The sequence below is a fragment of the Physeter macrocephalus genome, chromosome 2, assembly GCF_002837175.3.
Source record: "Physeter macrocephalus isolate SW-GA chromosome 2, ASM283717v5, whole genome shotgun sequence".
Taxonomy (NCBI): Eukaryota; Metazoa; Chordata; class Mammalia; order Artiodactyla; family Physeteridae; genus Physeter; species Physeter macrocephalus.
This window is the reverse complement of record NC_041215.1, coordinates 136,085,311-136,109,333: the sequence shown is the minus strand read 5'-3', so window position 1 is coordinate 136,109,333 and position 24,023 is coordinate 136,085,311. Positions and strand designations below refer to the sequence as shown.

Here is a 24,023-nt window from a genome sequence, read left to right as displayed (position 1 = left end):
GTCTCAGTGGGGCTCTGGAGCCACAGGCCCTGACTGAGTCTGGGCTTGAACCCGAGGGGCTGAGAGGGTGTCTCTCACGCCAGCCGTCAGAGGAAAGCTTCCCGGCCCAGGGCCTGCAGGTACACAGGAGAGAAGCCCGCAGCCTGGTGAGGCCAGGTGGGGCCTCTACCTGTCAGCACCTCCTTCCTGTACCCGCGTGGGCCTTACCAATGCAACCATTTTCTAGGCGTGCTGCGACGTGGAAGAGTCAGGCAGGGCCGAGGCTGACAGAGGCCTCCTGACACCCGCTAGGGATTGGCTTGATGCCCTTATGGTGCAGAGAGGCCCGGGGGGTCCCAGGGTGACAGTCTCACTCCTGGCAAGATTTGGTAATTTCCCAAGGGTATCTGGGTGTCATGACACCTCGCGTCTGAAACAGATGGCTCTGCTTCCTGCCGGGGTGCTGGTTGTGAGCTGGGCACCACAGTCTCTGCTCTCATGACGTGAGAACCCAGTCGTTACACACATACTGCAGTGATTGCCTAGTTGATAATACGTTCACAAGGTTCTTCCATACTTTGCTCACTCACAGGTTTACTGAATCCATGCTTCCCTCCCCAGCCCAGCCCAGCCCGGCCCAGCCCAGTCATATCCCAATTCAGGCCAGTCCAGTCATAGCCCAGCCCGGCCCAAGGCCCTGCCCCCTGTCCCCAGAGAGTCCCAGGACTTTCCCCCTAGCCTCAGCCATCAGCCTCATGCCCAGGGGCCTCATGGATGTCCCCACCTCTCACTGTGTCCAGGGCCATCCTGGGGAAGGCGCTGGAGGGGGAACAGAGTTATTGGTCTCGCCTCCCAGCCCCACTGTGTTTGCAGGCAGAACGCGAAGGGTTAAGGCGTTCCTGGCTCAGGCTGGAGGAAATGAGGACAGGGGATTCTGATGACAGGCCACTGTCACAGGCAGCCGCCTCCCCTCGTGTGCCAAGAAAGGAGGTCCTTCGGGGACCCAACGCCTCGGATGACAGGTCAGTTTGGGGAACTCGAAACCAGGGGCTCAACATATCCTCATCATCAGATTCCTACTGAGTGGTGCAGTTTTTAAAAATACGCTGCTTGTTTCTTTTTGTGATGATAAAAATAACACGTGTTCATTGTGGGAAATTTGGAAAACACAGAAAAGTACAAAGAAGAAAACTGGTAGAAGAAAATCCCCATGAACACACGGGTGTTAGAGTGACTGCAATGTGTTGTGTGTCCTGTTTTATCGCAATATTCTATCGTGAGCATTTCTGATGTGATTAGTCTTTGAAAATATGATTTTGGGGCCTTCCCTGGAGGTCCAGTGGTTAAGGTTTCGCCTTCCAAGGCAGGGGGTGTGGGTTCGATCCCTGGTCGGGGAGCTAAGATCCCACATGCCTCGTGGCAAAAAAAAAAAAAACACAAAAAACCAAAACATAAAAGAGAAGCAATATTGTAACAAATTCAATAAAGACTTTAAAAAATGGTCCACATCAAAAAAAATAAAAAGAAAATACGATTTTTGATTTCATCATAAAGGGAACATATCACACTTTAAGAAGGTGGAAGTGACACCCAGTCAGTCGCTCCTATTAATGGATGTGTGAGTTGTGTGCCGTTTTGGACTATGATAGCTAGTACGGTGTCACCTCTGTGATTGCTCCCCCAGAACAGATTTGGGGAGTGAGATCACCAAGGGTTACAGCTCGATGTGTGGACAAGAGGGTCGCCATCTTGGGTGACGGAGGCACTTTCTCCAGCAGGAGGTAAAACTGTCCCCTACGCTTGGCCCGGTGCCTTCACGCCGTGAGGTCCTGCTCAACCAGACCCGTCCACCCCCTCGGTCATACATTTTTTTCCCAAAATAGTTACCAACGTTCTCTGTACGGTTATTAATAATTCCTTCTTTCCCCCACGGATTTGCTGCAGTGCCTTTATCTCAAGGGCAAAGTTTTCTGTGTGAAATATCTCAGCTTTCTCTCTTCTGGTCTGTTGATCTGAGTCACCATATTCTGGGGGTCAGAACCACCTTGTTTGATGGACTATTTCTTTATCATTATGATGTCGTCATATTTGAAATGTAAGCCCCTTCGTTACTCTTCTATTTAAAATCGTCTAGTCTGTTGTATTAGTTAGCTATTGCTGCATAACAAATGACCCCAAAGTCTAGTGTCTTAAAACAACGAACATTTATTATCTCACACAGTTTCATGGTTCTGGGACCACTTTAGTGGGTGGTTCTGCCTCAGGATCTGTCCTTAGCTGGCTCCAAGGGGCTGGCCAGACTACAGTTGTCTGAAGGCTGGCCTTGGGTGGGGGCCCACACGGACCTCCCCACAGGGCTGCTCCGAACATGGCGGCCAGCTTCCCCCAGAGATAAGACAGCAACAAAGATGGGAGTCTTTCATAACCTACTTGGAGGTGCTGTCTGTGGCTTCTGCCGTATTCTGAGGTACAATGTGGGAGGGACTCCAGCAGACGTGCTTCCAGGAGGTGGGCTTACTGGAGGCCTTCTTGGAGGCTGGCCTCCACAGCTGGCTTTGTTCATGGTTTGCTTCAAAAGAACTTTAGAGTCTTTAAAAAAGAGTTTGACTCTGCCTAAATCTATGCATTGATACGTGAACAGCTTACACTATTCCCATATTTTTCCCATACAGCTTTTTCTTCATATTTGTCCTGCACATATTTATGAGCCGGGGAGAGAGACGGGGTTCCCTTTCTCCAGTATTTTCCCGACTCTTCTGGAAGCCCCTGGTTTTGCACCTTGTTTTGTGTCCGGTCACCTCACAGCCTCCGGATCCCTAGGTAGTGGCTCCGGGGTCCTCGGTGAGCTTTTGACAACTGGATGACAGGATTACAGGGACCAAACAGGCCTTACAGCTGCACGTGTGGCCTTGCCAGGGCCAGCCCTCGCCTACTGCAGGGGACACCTGCTTCCCACAGGAGAGTTGCTAGTGGGCCAGGGGTTCCCAGGTCTCTGAACATCAGAATCACCTGGAATATCTTTAAAAAGAATCGCAGCTTTATCGGGCCCAGCCCAGGCCAAGGGACTCAGAACCCCTGGGGCTGCTCCCAGGACACCCTGTTTTTATAAGAAGGACTCCCAGGAAGCAGAGTGTCCGCAGAAGGGCATTTGGGGAGTCCCCCGTGGGTGCCAAGCAGAGAAGTCCTCTCCTCCCTTCCAGGCCTCAAGCTTGGGTCTGAGCCCCCGCCTCAAGCCTTGCCTGCCACTCACCTTGAGCCCAGGCCCTCCTGGACCCCAGGATACTGTGGGCTGCTGGGAAAGTGAGGGCATGGAGGGACGTGCCCGAGGCCATAGTGAGGAGGCAGGGACGCCTTGAGTTGGGCGTGCTGGGCCCCCGCCCCGTGCTCTCCTGAGCACCCTGGCCAGCAGGCGACCTCTGGGACTGCCGCCCACCCCCCTCGGGGCCTCCTCTGAACAACAGTGTCCTGCAGGAGGCACACAGGGAGAGAGACATCGGGGTGCCCAGCACCTTCTGACCCCCGCGCCCCGGGCTCACCCCACCCCCCTTGGACCTGCACCCCGCCGGCCTGGGCAGCGGAAGCGCCCTGTGGACCAGCCCTTGTCTAGCTCCAAAGGTTGAGTTTCGGGTCTAAGCGCCAGGGCCTCATGACGGCAACAGCGTATGCAATGCTCCCAGCTGCCTGGGGTTGGTGCCCTGCTCGTTAGAACCTGCTCCTTAAAATACCGACACAGGCTGGTGTCACTGTCACCCCAGGACAGAGACCCCCTCATACGGGACCTCAGTCCACCCTCACCAGGACCCCGGGAATGGGCGGGCGAGGCCATACCCCCATTTTACAGATGAGGACGTGGAGGCTCTGTGGGGCTAAGGATGCTGCCTCTGTTGTTTCGGCCGAGCTGAGCTGAGGACCGGGGTCTCGGTGCCCACCAGGTGGGGCCCTCTCTCTATGGGCACAGGTGGGAAGGCCGGCCAGGAATGGATCTTTATTTAGCAAGCTCACGTCCGGTGTCCGCCCTGCAGGGGGGTCTGGAGCTGGAGCCATTGCCAGCGCTGCCCCCCTGCGCGGCCCTGGCAGCTCCGATTGCCTGACACCCCCGACTTTATATCTTCCGGATCATCCCTCCCTGTGACAGCCTCAAGTCAGCTGGCTGGGAGGACCCCCTGTTCCATCCCACACCTTGTCTGAGCCCTCCGAGCTCTGTAGGCACGTAGGGACGCCACAAGAGACCCCTATCCCAACGGGTCTGTCTGCAGGGAGGCGGCGGCCCGGCTGCAAGACACTTCTCCCCTAAGGCCCCTTGGTTTCCCTCCCTGACCCGGAGGATTCGGGAGTCTGGTCTCTTGCCCGCCGAATCCCGTTCTCTCCGACCCCCAGCTCCTCTGCCACTTCACAGGTGGGGAAAGGGGACAGAAGAGGGGAAGGGGCATGGCCCAAGGTCACCAGAAGGAACGGAGGCAGGACCCGAGGAGGGCAGACAGGGGCCCAGGACGCGACCAGAGCCAGCGGCACCAGAGGAACTGAGAGAAGGGACGCCCAGGCGAGTCAGGAAGGAGGAGCAATGGGAAACACGGGCTGGAATCACAGGTGCCTGAGGGGAGACCAGGCAGAAGGGCGCGGGGCCGAGACGGCGAGTCATGCGGCTTCGGCGCCGACTGGGGGACTGACTCTCGGGCCAGCGGTGAGAAGGGCTCCGAAGCTGGCTCCTGCCAGGGGGCAGACCTGGAGGGTGGCAACTAGCACGCTGAGGACCCGCCGGCCTGCCCTCCAGGCTGACCTGGCCACCAGGTGGGCGACAGGAAAAGAGGAGAGAGGACCAAAACCACACCGGAAACCCCGCTGGGAGGAAGGCGGGCTGCCAGCCCATCTCACTCCCCGAAGCTGAACATCTCGGCTTCTTTCTCCTTCCAGAAGGCGAAGCTCCGGTCGATGTAGCCACAGATGTCCTCGCTGTTGAAGCTGCCCCGCTGGGGGCCGGACCCCAGCCTCGGTGCCGCGGGCCCGGGGCCGCCGCTGGGGCCGGCACGGGGCGGGGGCCGGAGCGGGGTCAGGCCCGGCTTGCGGCCGGGCTCCGCGCCCCAGGGGGGACTGCGGCTGGAGCCGAAAAAGCGGGCTTTGATGTCCTCGAAGCCGTCGGTCCAGGCACGGCGGCCGGCAGCCACCTCGTCTGTCACGGCCTTGTGGAAGGCGCGCGCGGCCTCCCAGCCGTGGGCGCCCAGGTGCTCGAAGACCTCGAAGCAGAGCAGGTGGCGCATCTTGCGCTCCTCAGCCGGCAGGTCGCACTCCAGGAGCTGGAAGTAGCCCAGCATGAAGAGGTCCAGCGTGAGGCTGCCGTAGGGCACCGGCGCCCCGTCCACGTGGGGCAGGAACTGCTCGGGGGACAGGGGGCCGCGGGGCCGCCGGCTCAGCCGCCGCAGCTGCCGGGCGGGCACGTGCGCCAGGATGGACTTCCAGTTGCCCAGCAGGTGGGCGATGATGCTGCGCTGCTGCCACAGGTGGCCCAGCCGCGGGCTCTCGCTGGGCGGCGGGGAGGGCCGCCGAGGGCCCCCGGCCGCCTCCCGCCCCCGCGGCTCCACGCGCCGGGCCTCCAGGGTCCTGCAGGCCGCCGTCTTCAGGGCCGGCGTGTAGGCCGACTTCTTCCAGTGGCCAAGGAAGAGCGTAACGATGCGCTCCTTGCGCAGGCTGGCGGCCAGGTCAGGGCCAGGCACGGCCGCCGCCTCCGACGGGGCCTCCTCGCAGCTGATGCCCGAGTCGCTGGCCTCCTCCGCGTCGCCCGGCCCCGGCTCCCCTCCGATCGGGCCGCCGCGGGGCTGCAAGGGGGAGGGCCAGCAGCCTCTCAGGCACGGCCCCGGCTGGGGCCCCAGCTCACAGGGGCCAGGGCTCGGGGTGCAGGGCCGGCCGGGGGCTGACTCGAAGTTGCCCCGAAGCGTCCGCACCGACACCCCACACTCCTGGATCTCGCGCTGGGCCTCGCTCCGCGGAGGGCTGGCTGGCGCCTCCCCGCGGGCCTCCAGCGGGGGCCTCTCCTCGCCCTGCACCAGCCCGTTCACGCCCTTCAGCAGCAGGGACAAGCTGCGCACCAGCCGGGCGACGTGGCTGCACCAGAAGGGCAGGGGCTGCGCGCCGGGCGTGGCCTGCGAAGCCCCCGCGGGGCCCTCGGGCTCGACCTCGGGGCTGGGGGCCCCCTCGCCCTCCAGCCCGGGCGCGGGGGGCAGGAGGTGGCTGTTGACGGTGATGCTGACCAGGGGAGCAGGCAGCAGGGCCTGCAGCTCGGCCGCCAGCCGGCCCAGCTCGCTCTCGTACTCCTGGCAGCGGCGCCGCAGCTGCAGGCCTGCGATCTGCTTCTCCAGGTACACCAGGTCGTCCTCCGTCAGCAGCTCCCCGAAGGGGCCCAGGATGGCCTGGTGGGTCTGCGAGTACCGCCAGGCCGCCTGCTCCGTGGCGCCCGCGCTCCCGCCGTCGTCCTGGGCACAGGGAGGGCAGCTCAGTGGGGCCACAGCCCACGTGGCGAGTTCCCGCTGGACACAAGCTCCCCCGGGTGGCCTGGGCCCAGGCACCCCTGGGAACCCCAGCCCAGCGCCCGGACACCCGCTGGCCGCTGCCTGGACTCGGTGGGCAGACGAGGCGAGCGGCCAGCCCCGTTCCCGAGTCTGAGGCTCAGGGCAGTCACCCCCCCCCGGAGGGCCCAGCCTTCCCCTCAGAAGGGGTAAGGGCGCCTCTGCTCTGCCGGCACCACGTCCTCCTCATCTCCTCAATGTTGATCTCAAAGACTCTCTCTCCCCAGAGCCCCCCAATCCCTCCACAGAGCCTTCTGCGGTTGGACGGCGGCCCTAAGGATGGGCGGCCTCAACAGCTCTGCCCCCAGTTCTCGCAGCACGTGGGCAACTTCGCCCCAAAACCCCACCCCTCGGGGATTCCCCTGGCACCAGGGTACAGCTCTGCCCCCAGCGCTCACAGTTTGCGGGGGAGACCGACACAGAGAGCCTCCGAGCTGGGCTCCCTCTGGGGGCAGCTCTGTGCCCACCTGATTACTTCTCCGAGACCCCTGACGGAGGCCCTGCATGTGCCCCATTTCCCAGGTGAGGGGACTGAGTTGCCACCTGGTTGCCAAGAGGCCCGGGATTGTCTGGTGCCAGGTGGCACTCCGCACAAGTAAGTTCTGATTCCTTGTCCCAGGAGGCCCGGGGAGGGGAGCAGGCGCCGGGGAGTGGTGGTGGGGGGGTGGGCAGCTGCTGCCCTGGGCAGTGTCCGGCCCACAAGGGTCGGGCACAGGAACTCGCAGCCGGCCAGGCTGTGACCGAGCCAATCCCCTCCCCCTTCGGTCTGTCCTTCCTGTTTCCCGGAGTTCTTCCGCATACCCTTGGCCCTGCCCCAGGGTCAGATTCCATAGGGCTTCCCGGCTGTGGCAGGATGCCCTGCCCACCCCTGCCTTGCTCCACCCTCAACCCCATGGGTGTCCATCCCGGACTTCGAGAACCAGCTGGGCCATTAGACCAGCGCCGCCCAACACTTCTGAGATGAGGGGGTGGCATGCCGAAAGCTGCAGCGGCCATTAGCCGCCTGGGGCTGCGGAAGTGAAACGTGGCTAGTGCAGCTAACTGAGGGGCAGGGGGGTTATTTTTATTTCATTTTAATTCGTTTAAATAGCCACATACGGCTGGCATTATTGTATTGACAGGGCAGCTCTAGACCAAGGGTGCAGGATACATCATTCAGACAAAATTGTATCCCTCCAGGATAAGGCTCTAGAACGACGGTCCACATGGTATAGCCAGAGGGAGCCTGTTGAAATCCAAGTCAGATCACAGCCCTTCCCTGCTCCGATTCTCAAAGGTTCCCGCCAAGGTAATATCTGCCTGACCCCTCTCTGACCTCACCTCTGCTCCCCATGCCTTATTCACTGCGCTCCGGCAGTACCAGTAGCAGCCTCCTCCTGCGCCTCCCTTGGGCCAGCCCATCCATGCCTCAGGACCTTTGCACTTGCTGTTCCCTTTGCTCCCAATCACTTGTCCCACATCCCCACAGGGCTCCCCTCTCACTTCCTTCTGGCCCCTGCTCAAGGCCACTCCCCAGAGAGGCTGCCCCTGACCACCCGGACGGAATAGCCCCCTCCCCTTTTCACTGCTTCGCTTCTCTCCTTAGCACTTGGAACCACCCTCAGCGCAGTTGCCCAGTCACCCCGCCTTCCCTGCCGGAATATAAGCACCAGGGGGCGGGGCTGGTCTCTTTCACTGCTGAGAACAGAGCTTGGCACACGGTGGGCACGGGATACAATCGTTAGATCCAAGAACTTGTGGGTACCACATCGTTAGAGATAAAGGGTTACAGGTGAAGGGACACAGCCCTCTGATCTGGTTCAGCTTCATGGTCTGGCAGAAGAGGAAGCTGAGGCCACAGAGGGACACGCCGTGGGGTTCCAGGTCTCAGGACTCGAGGTGTGTGCTCAGGGACCCCACCTTCCACGTCCACCAGCCAGTACAAAGCCTCCTGCCCCCGCCTCCGCCCTCTACGCTCTGGTCCCACCCGGGCCCCGCCCACTTCCCACAACGCCACGCCCCTCACCCCTCCGGCCCTGCCCTCCAAGCCGGGCCCCGCCCCCTTTCAGGCCCCGCCGGGCCCCCACCTGGGTCTCTGGCGCTGGAGCTGCGCCCAGGCGAGCCTGCAGCTTCCGCACCATCACCTGCCGCTTCCACTCGGGGATGGGCCGGCCGCGCTCATCCCGCGTGGGCACCAGCCCGTCGAGGTCGCCCGAGGGCAGCCCGTCCAGCTGCAGCGCGACCAGGCTGTCCGGGGCGCCCCCCGCTGCCGTCTCCGTCCCCTGTGTGGACAGGCAGGTCGTTCAGGGCCCCTATGGGCCTCTGGTCCGGGAGGGAGCGGAGGGGAGGACCGCCCGGGACAAGCGCAGCTCAGGGAGGAGGGGCGGTGGAGGCTGACCAGGTAGGGCAGGGGAGCTGACCCCTGACGGCACCCCCAGCCTGTCTAAGTGTGAGTCTTATGAGGGCAGGGACCCCGCTGTGCCCTGTGGGACCCAGGCACGTGTTGGGAGGCTTGCTGGCTGAGAGAGGCAATCAGAGATCCCGCCCAGAGCATGCCATGCGGATGGGCAAACTCGTTTGGGGAACAGTTGCATAGACAAGTCTGGTGGCCAATTCTGGACTGCAGGACTTGTCAGAGCCTTTAACGTGTGCACTGTAACTCTACAAGGGGGCAGCGCTGTGCAGCATTTCCCGAACTCAGAGAGTGCCCAGGACCCATTCAGGGAAAGGGTGGGCTGGATTTAAAAGGGGCTGGTGCCCAGAAAGAGGAGAAGGAGGAGTGGGCCGCTGGGAGCCCCCCGAGGAGAAGAGCAGTGGGCGCCAGGCCCACCCTTCCCATGGACTGATGCTTCCTTGTACCGTGACAGCAGCATCTGTCAGGATGAGGGGCTTGGGCCACTGGGACCCCCTGGGATCAGAGAAGTGTCCCTCGTCTACTGTGACGGGGAGACAGGTTGCTTCTGGCCTTGGAATCTCCATCTCCTCAGATGCCAGCCAGTCACCCCAGGGGCCTCCTGGAGGAGAGGGCCTGGCTGCCCCAGGAGTGACCTGGCTGGGGCCTACATAGGAGAACACGGTGAGAAGCCAGCCGGGCTTTGGCCGGGGTGCCTTGGGAGACAGGGATACGGCGGGGGCTCTCACCATTGGGACGGCTGTGGCACTGGTGGTGACCCTCAGGGGTGCTGTGCGGGTCGTATGCTCCCTCGGAAGAGGCTGGTCAGGCTGGCCGGGCCAGGATGGGCTGAGAGACGCTGCCACTGGAAGGAAGGGGCAGCTGGAGTCAGAGAGGTGGGGGGATGGGGGCAGAAGACCCCAGACCTGAGGCAGGACCAGCCTTCCTGAAGGACCACTGGACTTGGAGCCAAAGGCCCGAGCAGCTCCCTGCCAAGTGCCCTGGCACCTGGGCAAACTCATTCATCCCTGGCATTCCACAGGTGTCCTTGGAGCCCCCTCCAAGCCCTGCCGGTTGGGGAGCCTGCATTTTACCCACCTCATCCCATCCCACGGCCCGTCCCCCCTTCCCCAGCCCTTCCTGTAGCCTAGAAGGAGCTAGAAAGGGCATAGGGTTCCGTGGTCTGGGGATCTAATGCAGCCCCATCAGACCACAAACCTGTCCTTTCACCGCTCTTCCCTCCACTAAACACACACACACACACGCACCCCTACGTGTGACTGTATAACTACAGCCCATTCCATGAAGCAGGCTAACCTTCACTGCACATGGGGCCTGCTGACGTTTTTCATGCCATCCCACGCCATTTCATTTTGATAGGTGCTGTCACAGTCCCCTAAGGGGGGGTGACCTGCACTGAGGGCCGTCGCCCGCCCCCTGCTGGAGCCTCAGGCAACAGCAGCGGACTCGGAAGGCCCTTCAGACACAGCCTTTGATTTCCCTCTGGACAAGCTGAGGCCCAGAGAAGGGAGGAGGCTGGCCGAGATCACAGCGGCAGGAGAGTCAGGCCGCGGGGGGTTCAGGGCTCACAGAGAGATGCCCGAGGGCTGGGCAGGAGGCTGTTTAATTGTGGTGATGGAACACATTTGTCCTCACTTTAAAAAGGCAAGGGGAGGGCTTCCCTGGTGGCGCAGTGGTCGCGCGTCCGCCTGCCGACGCGGGGGACGCGGGTTCGCGCCCCGGTCCGGGAGGATCCCACGTGCCGCGGAGCGGCTGGGCCCGTGAGCCAAAAAAAAAGCAACAGGACAATAAAGGAATCCTGGAAGAGCTGGGGTGCTGGCTCATATTGTGGTGATGGAACACGTTTGTCCCCACTTTAAAAAGGCAAGGGGAGGGCTTCCCTGGTGGCGCAGTGGTCGCGCGTCCGCCTGCCGACGCGGGGGACGCGGGTTCGCGCCCCGGTCCGGGAGGATCCCACGTGCCGCGGAGCGGCTGGGCCCGTGAGCCAAAAAAAAAAGCAACAGGACAATAAAGGAATCCTGGAAGAGCTGGGGTGCTGGCTCATGGGAAGGCGTGGTCCCAGCCCTGTCCTCAGTGTCCTGCGTGCCCAGCTGCTGAGTCTGCCGCTCCCCACCTCCCCCCCGCCCCTTCGAAGGACCTCGGAGGTGCGGCCAGAAAGGCCCACTCCCAGCACCCACGGCCCAGGCCAGTCCTCCCTGCAGACGTGTACTCACCGGTGGGATCCCCGAGACCTGGGGCCCCTCTTCTTCCATCCACCAGGGAGTGCCTTGCAGCCGACAGCGGAGGAGGGGGGAACGGCGGCGGCGGCGGGGGCGCCATCAGGAGGGGCACCTGGGGGCAGACAGGCCCGGTCACTGGGAGGCCCAGGTGGGCCTCGACTTGGGCTCCCAGGTGGGGGTGGGAGGCATCCAGCAGGCTGGCCCTGGCCCGGTCGCCCTGGGGCTGGGGCTGTGCATCTGAACGGAGCTCGGAGAGGTAAGTTTGCGGGAGTGAGGGGCAGCGCCCCTAGAGGTTCTGTCCACCCCTCCACACTGGTGAGCAGGGCTCCCCAAACACACCCACGCACTTGTCTGAGGGCTGCCACCCCTCGGTGAACCCCTCATCTCAAGGCCCGGCTCCCTCTGGAGGCAGCTTAACTCAGCGGCTCTGGGCTCTGGGTCAGGGTCTGGGCTCCCCCTTGCACTCACTCACCACTCCCTGGCCTTACAAGAGACACGTGCACACTTGCACGCACACACACACCCCCTCCCTGACTGTCCCGACCGTGCTGAGACACACTGCCTGGACGTGCCCCCTCTCTCAGCCCTGGGCATAGGGGAAACCACAACGAACTTGGAACTCTTCTCAGCCCCGTAAACAGTGCGGCCGTGACCGCGCCTCAGAGCAGAGGCGCTGTGCCCAGGACCCACCATGCAGTGTCTAGGCCACCCTCCCAAGGGCCACCCGGAGCCAGAGACCACCAACACTGGTCCCCGGCAGGCTGGGGGCAGGGAGATCCATCAGCCCCAGTCTGGGGCTGCAGGGGCACCGCATTTCAACCGCATGTCTGCCCCGGGTCTGGGGCGAGGCACAGACCTGGCCTTGACCATCTCCCCTGCCCCCAGGCGCTGACTGGCGGGCAGCGGAAAGAATCCTCGACCTGGAGGCGCCCCTGCCCCCTGCATCCCCGGCTGAGCCCTGCACGGTCTCAGCTTTCGCATCTGACCACTGGGAGCCAAGAGTCGAGACTGGAGCACGCAGGCTGCTGTGAGGCGGCAGGTGGTGACGGAAGCGGGACTGCCTTTGGCTCCCTGCCGTCGCCCGTCCCTCCCCAGGCGGCAGAGAAGTTCTCCAGGAGGACGCTAAGCTGTCCTCCCAGGACTCCAGAGCCGGGCTGGCTGCCTTTTGGTTTAAAGCTGAACGTCCAAAGGCTGGCCGGCCGTCTTTCAAATGACGTGGCTCCCGGCCGTGTCCCCAGCCGGGAGGGCCACTCACGGCGGTCTCTCCGGGCCCCCGCCGCTGGCCGTCGGACCAAAGCTGCTCGCCCCGCTCCCTCCAGTGGCTATAGCTGCGGCGGAAGGCGGCCTCCGGGCTGCCAGGCCGGCGCCGGAGAGAGCCCTGAGCGGGGCAGAGGCGCCGCCCCCAGGCGGGACGTGTGGTTTGGCGCCGGCGCCGGCGTCACGCGTGGGTGACTCGTGCTGCAGCTCCTGTTGAAGGTTCTCCAGTCTCTGTCTTGAAATTCTTCATCAGTTGTTAACAAGAAGCCCACGTTTCCCTTTTGCACTGAGCCCTGCACGTGATGTAGCTGGAGCTGCAGGGCCAAGTCCCCCGGCCACGCTGAGTGTCCCCTGGCTCACCTGTAGGTGGGCCCTGTCCCTCCCGCGGGCAAGGAGGCACAGGCGTTAGGCGGCCTCCCCAGCCTGGGGGGGGGGTTCCCGTCAGAAGGATCCCCGGCTCTGCAGCCACTGCCTCGGGCCCCTCAGTCGCATTCCCATCCAGGGCCCTGGGCCCGCCGGGGCCACGGGGAGGGGAGCGCAGCCCAAGCCCTTATCTGCCACCGCCCTGCACCTCACACCTCACTCTCTGCAGGAGTCTGTGCCGAGAGCCCAGGAGCCCTGGTCGCGGCAGGGCGGGGAGCGTCCGCCAGCCCCCAGCCGGGAGGACCCTCGGGAGCGGGCGCTGGGCTGTGAACACAGGGAGCTGTGGCTGTCCTGGGCCGTCGGGGGCTGTCCCAGCTGCCGCCCCCAGGAGCAGGAGGTGTCGCATTAATATTTGAAGGCTGAGGTGTCAGGTGGCCCGGCGGGCTTGGGCTGGGTGTGGGATCCCTTACCACCGTGCTTTAACCCTCCGCAGCGCAGGGGCCGGGGGAGCGGACCCTCGGGAGAGTGGGGGAGACCTGAGATCCCCGGTCACGCAAGAAGAGAGCACCAGAGGACTCCCGGAGTACCGCCCCCCAGGCACAGATGGGGAAACCGAGGCTCAGAGGGGCAAGGGGCTTTCGCAAGGGCCCACAGCTGGGACGGGGCGGAGCCGGGGCCAGAATCTTACTTGAGACCCCTCCCCTCGCTCCTTCCAGGACTGAGAGCCCCTCGAATCGCTGCTCCTCTTGTCCAGGGGCACCAGCAGTGGAGGAAGAGGCGGGCGGGCGGGGTCTCCTGCGCCCCTACGAGGATGCAAGGCCCCGGCTGCTCTTCACCCGGCTCTGTCTCCGGGCTGCCTTTGCACGGGAGGGACCCAAAAGGAAGAGCAGGCCGCTCCCGCGACTGCTACAGAACGCGGGCCTTCCCAGGCTCAGGGGTCCCCGGCTGCGACACAAGCGTGTGTGCGCAGTAGCCATCTGGGCCCATATCGGGTCACACGGGGACTTGGAGGGGGGAGGGGCTCCGACAAAACACGATGCTTTCTCCCCGCCACGTGTCTCCGACCTAGGACTCTCCTGTCTCCTTCCGGCGTCCGCAAGGCAGGAGCGAGTTGGCTTAGGAACTTTATGCAGGGTCGAGTCAGACCCCAGACCCCACGGCTGGCGCTGACAGGGCTCCGCCGCTCGGCGGAGCAGGGCTGAGTCCCAGGTGGGCCCCGGGCCCCTGCCCAGCCAGGACAGGGCTGTGAGCCTGCCGCACTGCCCCCTGCTCCCTGCCCCTGCCTGGGAGCCCGCAGCCCCTCCCCGCGGCTGCGTCTGCTCTGGGGCTGAGGGGCAAGGGCCTCCCAGTCCCTGCGGAGTGGAGGGCTCAGCCGGGGTGGCCGGGGCCCTCTCATTCCGGGGAAGGTGGAAGAGGCAGGAAGTTGGCCCAGGGCCCAGGGGGATGGACTTGGCGCCAGTACAGTACCCACAGCCTGGGAGACCTGATGCCACCTGGTCCCCGAGGCTGGAGTCTGCTCCAACCCTCACCAAGGAGAAGCCCTGCAGAGTCACTCTGTGTCCCCCAGGCCTGAGCTTCTCTGCCTTTGCTGCGAAGATGAGGAGTTACTGAGAGCCCCTGGCAGGGCCCGGCACACCGTGGCACTCAGACCTCTTTGCTGTTGTTAGCACGGTGTCTCGATGATCTCTGAATTTCAGCCGGGACGGGGGTCTGCTGTGGTGTTTCCCAGGTGACAGGAGTATCCACATGCCCTCGGCCCTCATTCAGGCCCTCGACACTAACCGAATCTACAAGGACCCGAGGGAGCGGCAGGTGTTGGGTCCCGACATTTGGGATTCTGACAGCTGGGCGTGTGCTGCCCCCAAAGGGGGCTGTTGCCCTAAGGTTGGCGGTCAGCTGGCCCTGGGCTGGTGCCCTTCCCACGGCCTGGTGTCTCCTTTTCTGTGTTTTTGATGAGATTTGAGCAGCGCCACGCCTGCCATGCATTATACATCGAGGACAGCTGTGGCGAGCAGGGTTACAGGCCTGTAATGCCACCCGGGCCGAGAAAATCATGACCCACAGATGGGCGACGGCTGAGATTCGGTTACTGGCTGCACGGCCAGGCCCCGCCCCTCCCTGGGGGAGAAGACTGCCCAGGGGAGTCCCTTGCCCTCTCTGGGCCTCAGTTTCCCCATCTGTGAAAGGAAGGGGTCCTAGGGCTCTTCTGGACCCAGGGGAGGGAAATTAGCCCCCGCTGTGTGCTCAAGGCACATGTCCACTGGCCAGCAAGGCTCCTGAGTTACATTATACAGATGAGAACATCGAGGCCCACAGACGCTCAGAACTGGGGGTACCACCCGGCAGGGGAGACTCACTCCGGCTCTGGTGAGCGCTGAGCACCGGGTTGGGGGCAAGCTGAAGGGCTGGGCTCCCCCTGCACGAGGGCTGGGCTCCCCCTCCTGGGCCGCTACCCCTAACCGTTGCTGCCATCCAGCGGCTCACCCTAACCTGGCCCTGCAGCCAGGGGCCCAGCTGCCCGGCCCACTCCCTGGGGGCTGGAATGCAGGGCGCCCCTCTAGCCGCTGCCCCGTTCAGGTCAGAGAGGCCCAAAGCCCTCACTGTGCACAGGGGTACCCCAGGTCCAGGGGGTGGCAAGACTTGGTCAAGGTCGAGGTGGCACGGTCGAGGCAGGGCCTGGCCCTCCCGAGCCTCGCGGAGGCCCCACAATGGGCAGCGGGTGAACCCAGGCCCTGCAAAGCCTCCCAGGAAGGGGGCGCCTCCCCCCGGGCAGGTCTCCGCTCCCCGTCCAGCCATGCCCCCCAAGGCTGCCTCTCTTGGGACCCACGGCTCCCTGGGGGCAGAGGCAGGCGGCCGTGTGCAGAGGAAAAAGATGGCTTTCACCACCTCCTCTGAGCCCGACGCAGGGAGAGGCCGCGCGGGCGACCTCTGGATATTGTGTTTCCATCAATACTGCATCAGGAGCACAGCTGATGGCCCGCCGTCCGCGGGGCCGAGACTGCTGGTGAGGCGGGGGCTGGCGGGGAGCGACTCTAGCCAGCCCCGGATGCAGTGGACCTCGGGGAGGTGGCCAGCCTGCCCACTCTCCACCCCCGCAGGCGGGGCACGTGGACGGGCTGGACACGGCGGGCCGGAAGGCCGGGAGGCGAGGCTACACAGACAGCCCGGCCCGGCTTGGGGAATCCTGAGCGGAGGGGATGCTGCCTTGTATCCTGTGGTGACATCAAGGAGACCACCAGGACCAGGCGAAACCGCAGGAAGCCTGACACGGGCTGGTCCCCAAAACCCCGGGGGCTCGGGAGAGCGCCCAGAGCCTCCACCCCCCTAGGAGAGCTGGGCACCGTGGCCAGGAGGGGCTGGCAGATGCGCCAGGACCTGGGGATGGAGAGCAGGGGGCAGAGACCCTGCTTGGACAGAAGGCTCGGCCATGGGCAGCACCGTGTGGGCTGAGGACAAGTAGGGGACCCCAGCCAGAGGCCAGGCGGCACCAGCTCCCTGGCAGCCGAGCAGCTGCCCACCCCACCTCCAGGCGCCAGGGCCCACACAGAGGCTGGGGGCCCCAGGCGGCCAGGGCATCCCTGGACAGTGGACTGCAGAGCTCTGTCCACTACACCAGGAACCCACTGAGTTCCCGCAACTTCTGGAACCCAAGCCAGAAAGACAACCCTTATCGTACAATAGCCAATCGAAGGGTTAGTGAATAATCAGTACACTGACTTCTTCAAGCAGTGAGCAGAGTCCCGTCTCTAAAACTACGACACCAGGACAAACCAGGACTCCACCTCGTGCGCCCCGAAGCCCCCCTGGCCTGTGACCCAAGGCCGCCTGGGTGCGGCTTTCAGGCGGTGGAGACAAGAGGCTCTCAGTGGTGGTCGGGCGAGGACCATCGCACTGGCCCAGGGCCGGGGAGGACGGCGGCTCAGCCTCAGTGGGTCGCGGATGCCCCGGGGGGGATGCCCCGAGGGAAAAGGCGGCACAGCAGCCGCGGGTGAGACCCGGCGTGGGGGGCACGGCGCCCCTCTGGGCCTCGGTGCTCCCACCTGAAGGTAGGGCCAGGCGATCCCAGGGACGCCTTCCGAAGGGGCGGCCGCCACAGAAAACCGCGGCGCCACCTGTGCAGGCGGGGACGCGTCGTCGGTCGCGCCCGGGGCCTGGAGTTGGGGGTGGAGGCCGGGCGGCAGGGCACCGGCCCCCAGCACACGCCCGCCCGCCCGTCCGCCGGCCCACCGCCCCGCTCGTTCAGCGCCCGCGCTTGGCCCGGCACTGCTGGGGGCCGGGACCCACGAGGTCCTCGCCTGGCGGACGCGAGGCCCGGCGAGGGCCCGCGCCCGGACGCGAGGGCGCGACGAGACTCTGCCCTCGCGGGCTGCACGGGGCTGGCCCGCCCACGGGGTCACCTCCCCGAGGGCCCAGGGCCCACCCCCGGGCTGTCTTCAGCCTGACACGGCGTCACCCAGCAGCAGCCCCGGCCGCAAGCGTGGATCGCAGGTCCTAAGTGCGGTTTCTGTGGCCGAGGTCCAGCCACGGCCCAGCCCTGGTCCCGGCTGTCCCGGCCCCTGTCACAGCCCCGGTCCCGGCACCGGCTCAGGCGCGGCCAGGCCCTTTCTCCTGACAGTGGCACTGTGTACGCAGCCGGCTCGCCCGCCGCCCGCCGTCGGCGCGGCAGGGGTCCGTCACCCGGCCCGGGGCGGGGGCTTGGGGACCGCGAAGCTTACCGGCCGGGCGCTGTCGCGGAGGTACTGGGCGCAGTCGCGGTGGCCGTGGTACTCCGCCAGGTCTGCGGCCGTGTAGCCGTCCTCGTCCCGCAGGGCGGGGTCCACGCGGTGGGAGAGCAGCGTCTGGCAGCACTGCGGGGAGGGCGCACCCGTGGCCGCACCGCCGGCCCCCCCCCCCCGGCCCCGAGCTGGGGCACCGAGGCCGTTCAGTCGGGGCACGGCCTGAACCCGTGCCCGGACCCAGGCCGCCCTGTCCCGGGTGGGAACCCCCGGCGCCCGCGCTCAGGGGCTCACCAAGGGCCCAGCTGGTCAGTCAGCGACCCAGCCGGATGCTAGCCAGGCGGCCTGACCCTGACTTTGCGCTTGTAAGCCTTGCCCCGGGTTCCATTTTTACAGCGACCTTTGGAGGTGTGCGTCGTTTTCACACGAAGAAACCGGGGTGCAGGAGGCTAAACAGCGTGGCTCCCCCCCAGGACTCCGGGCCTGTGCCCTCGCCCCCCTCACCCTGCCCACTCCTCGGCCTCCCGGTCAGGCCTGGCACTCGACGAGCCCCTCGTCTTGGCCCCAAGCCGAGGCGAGCTCTGGGGGCTCCCACCCTCATCCTCTGTGCCTCTATCTCTGAGCACACGGGGCTCCGCCGGCCACGTGCGCGCTCCCTCCTTGGTCAAGCCGGGCCTGGGCCCCCTTGTCTCGCTCCTGACTGGTCCTCTGGGCTCGTGCGATGGGAGCTGAGAGGAGAGGAAGGCCTGGAGGCTCAGAAGCTGGGAGGAGAGGGGAGGATGGAGGAGAGCAAAGCGAGAGGAGATCCGGGTCTGTGAAGGGCCCTCTGTGAAGGAGGCTGCGGTGGGGTGGAGGGGAGGATACGGGGGGCTGCGGGAGCAGGCTGTGCATCCAGAGCATGGGGGGTGGGGGGTCACAGCAGAAGCGGAGTGGAGCAGGGGGCACCGGAGTGTCAGGCCTGGCGGATGGGGCGGGGACAGCAGCCCCGGGGAGGGAGACGGGGAGGGGAGAACTTTCCCACAGAATGACGGCGTTTACTGCTGGCAAAGGACGGTGATCCACTTGAGAGCAGAGGGTGGGTGGGGACAGATGACCAAGAGTTAAGTCTGGAAACCGTGAGGTAGCCGTGCCAGCGGCAAAAACAGGTGCACAGATGGATCCGCGCCGAGGAGCAGAGAACCAGGCAGGTAACACCAATCCGCCCTCCAGAGTCAACGCAAAAAATGCACTAAATGCGCGGGGCACCTTCCGAGGGCATCAGACAGGCAACAGGGAAGTGAGGAATTGTCAGACCAAGCTCAGGAGACAAGGAAAATCCCGAGGGATAAGCCCACCACTCAGAACAGCTTTCGCCCTAAGAGCAGGCTGACGCAGAAGAAACGGCTGCAACCAGAGCGGCTGTGTCACAGGCTCACGAGACTAGGGAGACGAGCAAAAGCTCAGGGTCCGCCGCAGGCTGGGCCTCCAGCCTCAGAGGAAAGGTGAGGCAGGAGCCAGCCGGCTCTCTGCTTCCCGTCACGCAGGTGCCCAGGAATCTCAAGCCCGGATGGCCGACTAAGATGCTCCTGCCTTCCCAGTTGCCACGTGTGCCCGTCAGGCAGAAGCAAGGAAGGTGTCACCTACGGCCCTACATAATGACGTGCAGCACAGGGTCAAACAAGACCAGGAGCACAAGGAAATACGATCGCAGCAACGAGAGCCAGAGGACCCAACACGCAAAGGAACAGCCCCGCAAAGTCCTGAGAAACAGCAGACTGTAGCGCAGCTGTGCTCACTGCTTTCAAAGAAGTGAAAACCAAGCTTGAAAACTTAGGCATGGGAAATTGTGAATTCTAAAAAGCGGCACAGATTTTAAACCATCAACAAAATGAAAAGACAACCTACGGAATGGGAGAAAATACTTGCAAACAATGTGACTGACCAGGGGTTAATATCCAAAATATACAAAACAGCTCATACAACTCAATATCAAAAACAACCCAATCAAAAAATGGGCAGAAGGGACTTCCTTGGTGGCGCAGTGGTTAAGACTCTGCACTCCCAATGCAGGGGGCCCGGGTTCGATATCTGGTCGGGGAACTAGATCCCACACACTGCAACTAAGAGTTCACATGCCACAACTAAGGAGCCCTCCAGCCGCAACTAAGGAGACCACCTGCTGCAACTGAGACCTGGTGCAACCAAAAACAAAAAGGGCAGAAGACCTAAATAGCCGTTTCTCCAAAGAAGACATACAGATGGGCAACAGGTACAGGCAGAGATGCTCAACACCACTAATTATTAGAGAAATGCAGATCAAAACCACAGTCACCTCACACTGGTCAGAATGGCCGTCATCAAAAAGTCTACAAACAATAAATGCTGGAGAGGGTGTGGAGAAAAGGGAACCCTCCTGCACCGTTGGTGGGGATGTAAATTGGTGCAGCCACTGTGGAGAACAGTATGGGGGTTCCTTAAAAATCTAAGAATGGAACTACCATATGACCCGGCAATCCCACTCCTGGGCATACATCCGGAAAAATGAAAACTCTAATTTGAAAAGATACTATCACTTTGAATGACTGGTTTCCTCATTAATTAATGAATTAAATAAAAATGTTTGACACAGGCTCATTTTATAGTTGAATGAAAGTCATGATTACCAGCACTTTTAAAAATTATCCTTCAACATGTGGAATCATTACAAATTCACAGTTAAAAATCAGACAGCTGAAGACTCAAACATCAGGTTCAGCACTGCCATTGGTGATGTCATTTGCTCCAATAGTGAATAATTTTTGGTAAAGTGCTAAATAAAACAAAATTCTATCTTCCCTCAATATATACAGTCGGACCATTCTTGGAAAACTCTTACGTATATTAAAACTATGAAGAAACATTGGTGTATGTGTACGTATATTTGAATTTAGGTTCTACGCTTAGATAATTACACGTACTTGAGTTGGGTTCGAAGCTCAGATAACTATGAACAGGTTTTCTACCTACATACATGTCCAATCCATTGGGAAGTTGCTTGGGGCACAAGACCCTTCCTCACTGTGCAGGACTGTTCTGGAATAGCGGGCCACCCGGCCTCCCCCACAAGAGTACCCCAATCGTTGTAACAACAGAAACGGCCCTGAAATTTCCCAAACCGACCACTCAGCTATGGCAGATATTCTCTGGTTCTCGAATCCTTGGTCACATACTAAGCAAGTGCTCAATAACTCTTTGTTGAATGAGTGAGTGTCTGCATGAAGGAAAGCGTGGACATGAATCGTTGACCATTAAAGACTCTAAAAAATTAGCCAGCACAGAAAGTCGACAGAGGCAATCGTCTGCTCGGAACGCCTTTTTGGGGGACTCACAATACTCAGTAAAAATCCTCTCTTGAATTAGCAGCAATGTTAAGCTAGGTAGAGAACTACCAACGAGTTTTAACCGCATATCTAAACCTTGAAGGGACCTCGTTTACACCTGTCTTCTGCCCTCTCCTCTTCAACCTCATCAGCAAAGCCCCAGACCACACCCCATCTTATGGCAGCTTCCCGGTCCACAGCGAGCCCTCCTCCAAACAGCAAGGAAATCATATGCCCTCTTCTCGGGATCCCACAGCAGCTCCCAAATGGCTCCTTACACAATATTAAAACTAGTTCAAGGTCTTCCACCACCGACCTCTCACTGCAAGCCCCAGCGTCTACTCTCCACTCTGTCCTAGCACTCTGGCCGCTTATAACCCGCTCTCCCTTGCTAGAAATGCTGCTCCTTCTGACATTCAAATGCTTTAAGAATGACCGTCTTCCAATGAACTCTATGTCAGTAACTCAAAAAGAAAAGAATGACCATCTCTATGAATTCTTTCTAGATTAGCTCAGCTAACGCTACTCACATAGATGGTTCTTAAATTTGACATATATTAGACTCACCCAGGGAGCTTTAAGAAGTCCTGCTACGTGGGCTCCCTAGGACCAATTAAATCAGAATCGCTGGGGCACGTGGAGTTCAGGTATTAGAATATTTTAAACCTGTTCTGGAGAGTTCTAGTGTGCAGCCATGTCTGAGAACCATTACACTAGTGCTATCTACCACACTTAAAACCCTAAACAAAATGTTAGCAAATTAAATTCACCTATGTATAAAAGAGATCGTTTTCATGACCACGTTGAGTTTACTCCAAGAATGCAAGGTTGGTTTAACATTTTAAAGAGTAATCAGAGTAGAAAGCAAGGTCTTGAAGAGATAGTTGCACACCCATGTTCATTGCAGCATTATTCACAATAGCCCAAAGGTGGAACCCAAATGTCCATTGATGGATGAATGGATAAAGATAACGTGGCATAACATACCGTGGAATATTATTCAGCCTTATAAAAGAAAGAAATCCTGATACATGCCACAACATGAATGAACCTTGAGGACATGATGCTAAGTGAAATAAGCCGGTCACAAAAGGACAACTACTGTATGGTTGCACTTGTATGAGGCCCCTAGAGTAATCAAACTCATAGAGACAGAAAGGAGAATGGTGGTTGTCAGGGGCTGGGGAAGTGGGGATGGGGAGTTGTTGCTTAACGGGTACAGACTTTCCGTTTTGCAAGATAAAAGTTCTGGAGATGTGTTGTACGACAATGTATATATATTTACACTTCTGCACTGTACACTTAGAAATGGTTAAGACGGTCAATTTTATGTTATGTATTTTTTACTCAATTAAAAAACCAAGTAATCAGTGTAATTTGTGACATAAGAAAGACTGCAACATAGCAAAACAAAACACATACTAAACTATCATCATCCCCCATTGGGTATGCTAGGGCACCAGCTCATTATTCTGAAGTTTTGTTTTTAAAGGGTGGGGGGAACTGTCACAGCTTGGGGGAGCCTAAGGAGACAAGATGATGAAATGTCATGTGGTGTCATGGAAGGGATCCTGGAACAGGAAAAGTACACCAGGTGAAAAGTAAGGAAACCTGAATGAAGTATGGACTTCGGTTAGTAATATCGTGTCAACTTTGGTACATTAATTGTGACAAACATACCCCGCTAATGTAAATTGTTAATAATGGGGGAAATGGATGTGAACTCTGTGAGAACTGTCTGTACTAGTGTCTCAATTTTTCCACAAATATAAAACTCTTCCAAATTATTCTAAAATAGAATTTATTTTAAAACGGGGTGTGGCGTGGGGTAGGAATGAAGCATTATCCTATATTTCCTGGATGAATTTATTTCTGGAATTGCTAACAGATTAAGACCCAACAGACAAATCAATAATGTGTGGACTTTGCTTCGCTCCTGATTACAGCACAAGCAGGGAAATGGATATTAGATGGCTATTAGACAGACTGGATCTTAGATGATATTAAGAAATTATTGGGGGCTTCCCTGGTGGCACAGTGGTTAGGAATCTGCCTGCCAATGCAGGGGACACGGGTTCGAGCCCTGGTCCGGGAAGATCTCACATGCCGCGGAGCAACTAAGCCCGTGCGCCACAACTACTGACCCTGCGCTCTAGAGCCCGCGAGCCACAACTACTGAGCCCACATGCTGCAACTACTGAAGCCCACGTGCCTAGAGCCCGTGCTCCACAACAAGAGAAGCCACCGCAGTGAGAAGCCCGCGCACCGCAACGAAGAATATCCCCCGCTCGCCGCGACTAGAGAAAACCCGTGCTTAGCAACGAAGACCCGACGCAGGCCAAAAAATTTAATTAATTAATTTTTAAAAGTAGTCTAATAAATAAATAAATAAATAAATAAATAAAAGAAATGATCATGAATTATTTTTAGGCATGATAATGGTTTGAGGTTGCGATAAGAAACAAAGGGAGTCTTGTCTCCTGGAGAAGTCCGCTAAAGTATTTATGGATAAAAAGATGTGCCTTCTCTGACTTGCTCTTAAATAATAGTTCAGTGGAGGGAATGGCCAGTAAAGGCCAATGAGCTGAGGCAGGAGGCTCGTGCTCTTGCGTGTTTAGAGTTTTCATAACAAAAAGATTGCAAAGGGAAGCAGTTCTCAGCTTTGAGGCTTGAGCTATTTTATTTTCGTATTAAGGGAGGGTGAAGAGGTGGTGGTCTCTTGGCTTATCTGGTGAGCTTCTTGGGTTCCTATAGACTATTGCACTTGAAAAAGATGCTACTGCTTAAAAATAAAGTTTTTAGAGCACTGTTCCAGCCACCCTCCCGATTATGGAGCCGGAGGCTGGGAGAGGGGCGGCTGCCTGAGCCACAATGTGATGGCTCAGGGCTCTTCAGGCCACCAACTGCCTGCGGGGACACGCCCTCCCTGCCTCCCACCCAGATGCACCTCTGGACTCCCCAGCCTGTCATCTGCTCAGCTTCTTGTTCTCTCATGTCCAGGACAAAAGGGATGACTGTAGGGGTAACTGCAGGCTTTTCCTCTTCTCTGAGGACTGGCCTGGCCCAGACTGAGGTTCACACCTGCCCTTCCCCTCCCGTTAGATAGGGGCGGATTGGGGGCATTGAGCCAGGGAGGGCTGAGTGGTGGCTTGCAGGGGTGAGAGGAGGGGGGCTGGGGTGGAGGTGTGGTGGGGTGGAGGGGT

The 24,023-nt window shown here is 60.3% G+C and overlaps 1 protein-coding gene across 1 annotated transcript in view; it reads right to left on the bottom strand.

Moving 5' to 3' along the window:
- Positions 1-1,562: 1,562 nt before the first annotated feature.
- Positions 1,563-24,023, bottom strand: part of ESPNL (espin like) — a 34,960-nt gene continuing 12,499 nt past the window's right edge. Inside the window, exons 5-9 of the mRNA XM_024124633.3 lie at positions 17,483-17,614; positions 11,142-11,259; positions 9,657-9,766; positions 8,603-8,797; positions 1,563-6,443 (exon numbers count right to left, since the gene is read on the bottom strand). Coding sequence (XP_023980401.1) covers positions 4,848-6,443; positions 8,603-8,797; positions 9,657-9,766; positions 11,142-11,259; positions 17,483-17,614 — 2,151 coding nt within the window. The 3' untranslated portion in view covers positions 1,563-4,847. The remainder of the gene's footprint in view (positions 6,444-8,602; positions 8,798-9,656; positions 9,767-11,141; positions 11,260-17,482; positions 17,615-24,023) is intronic.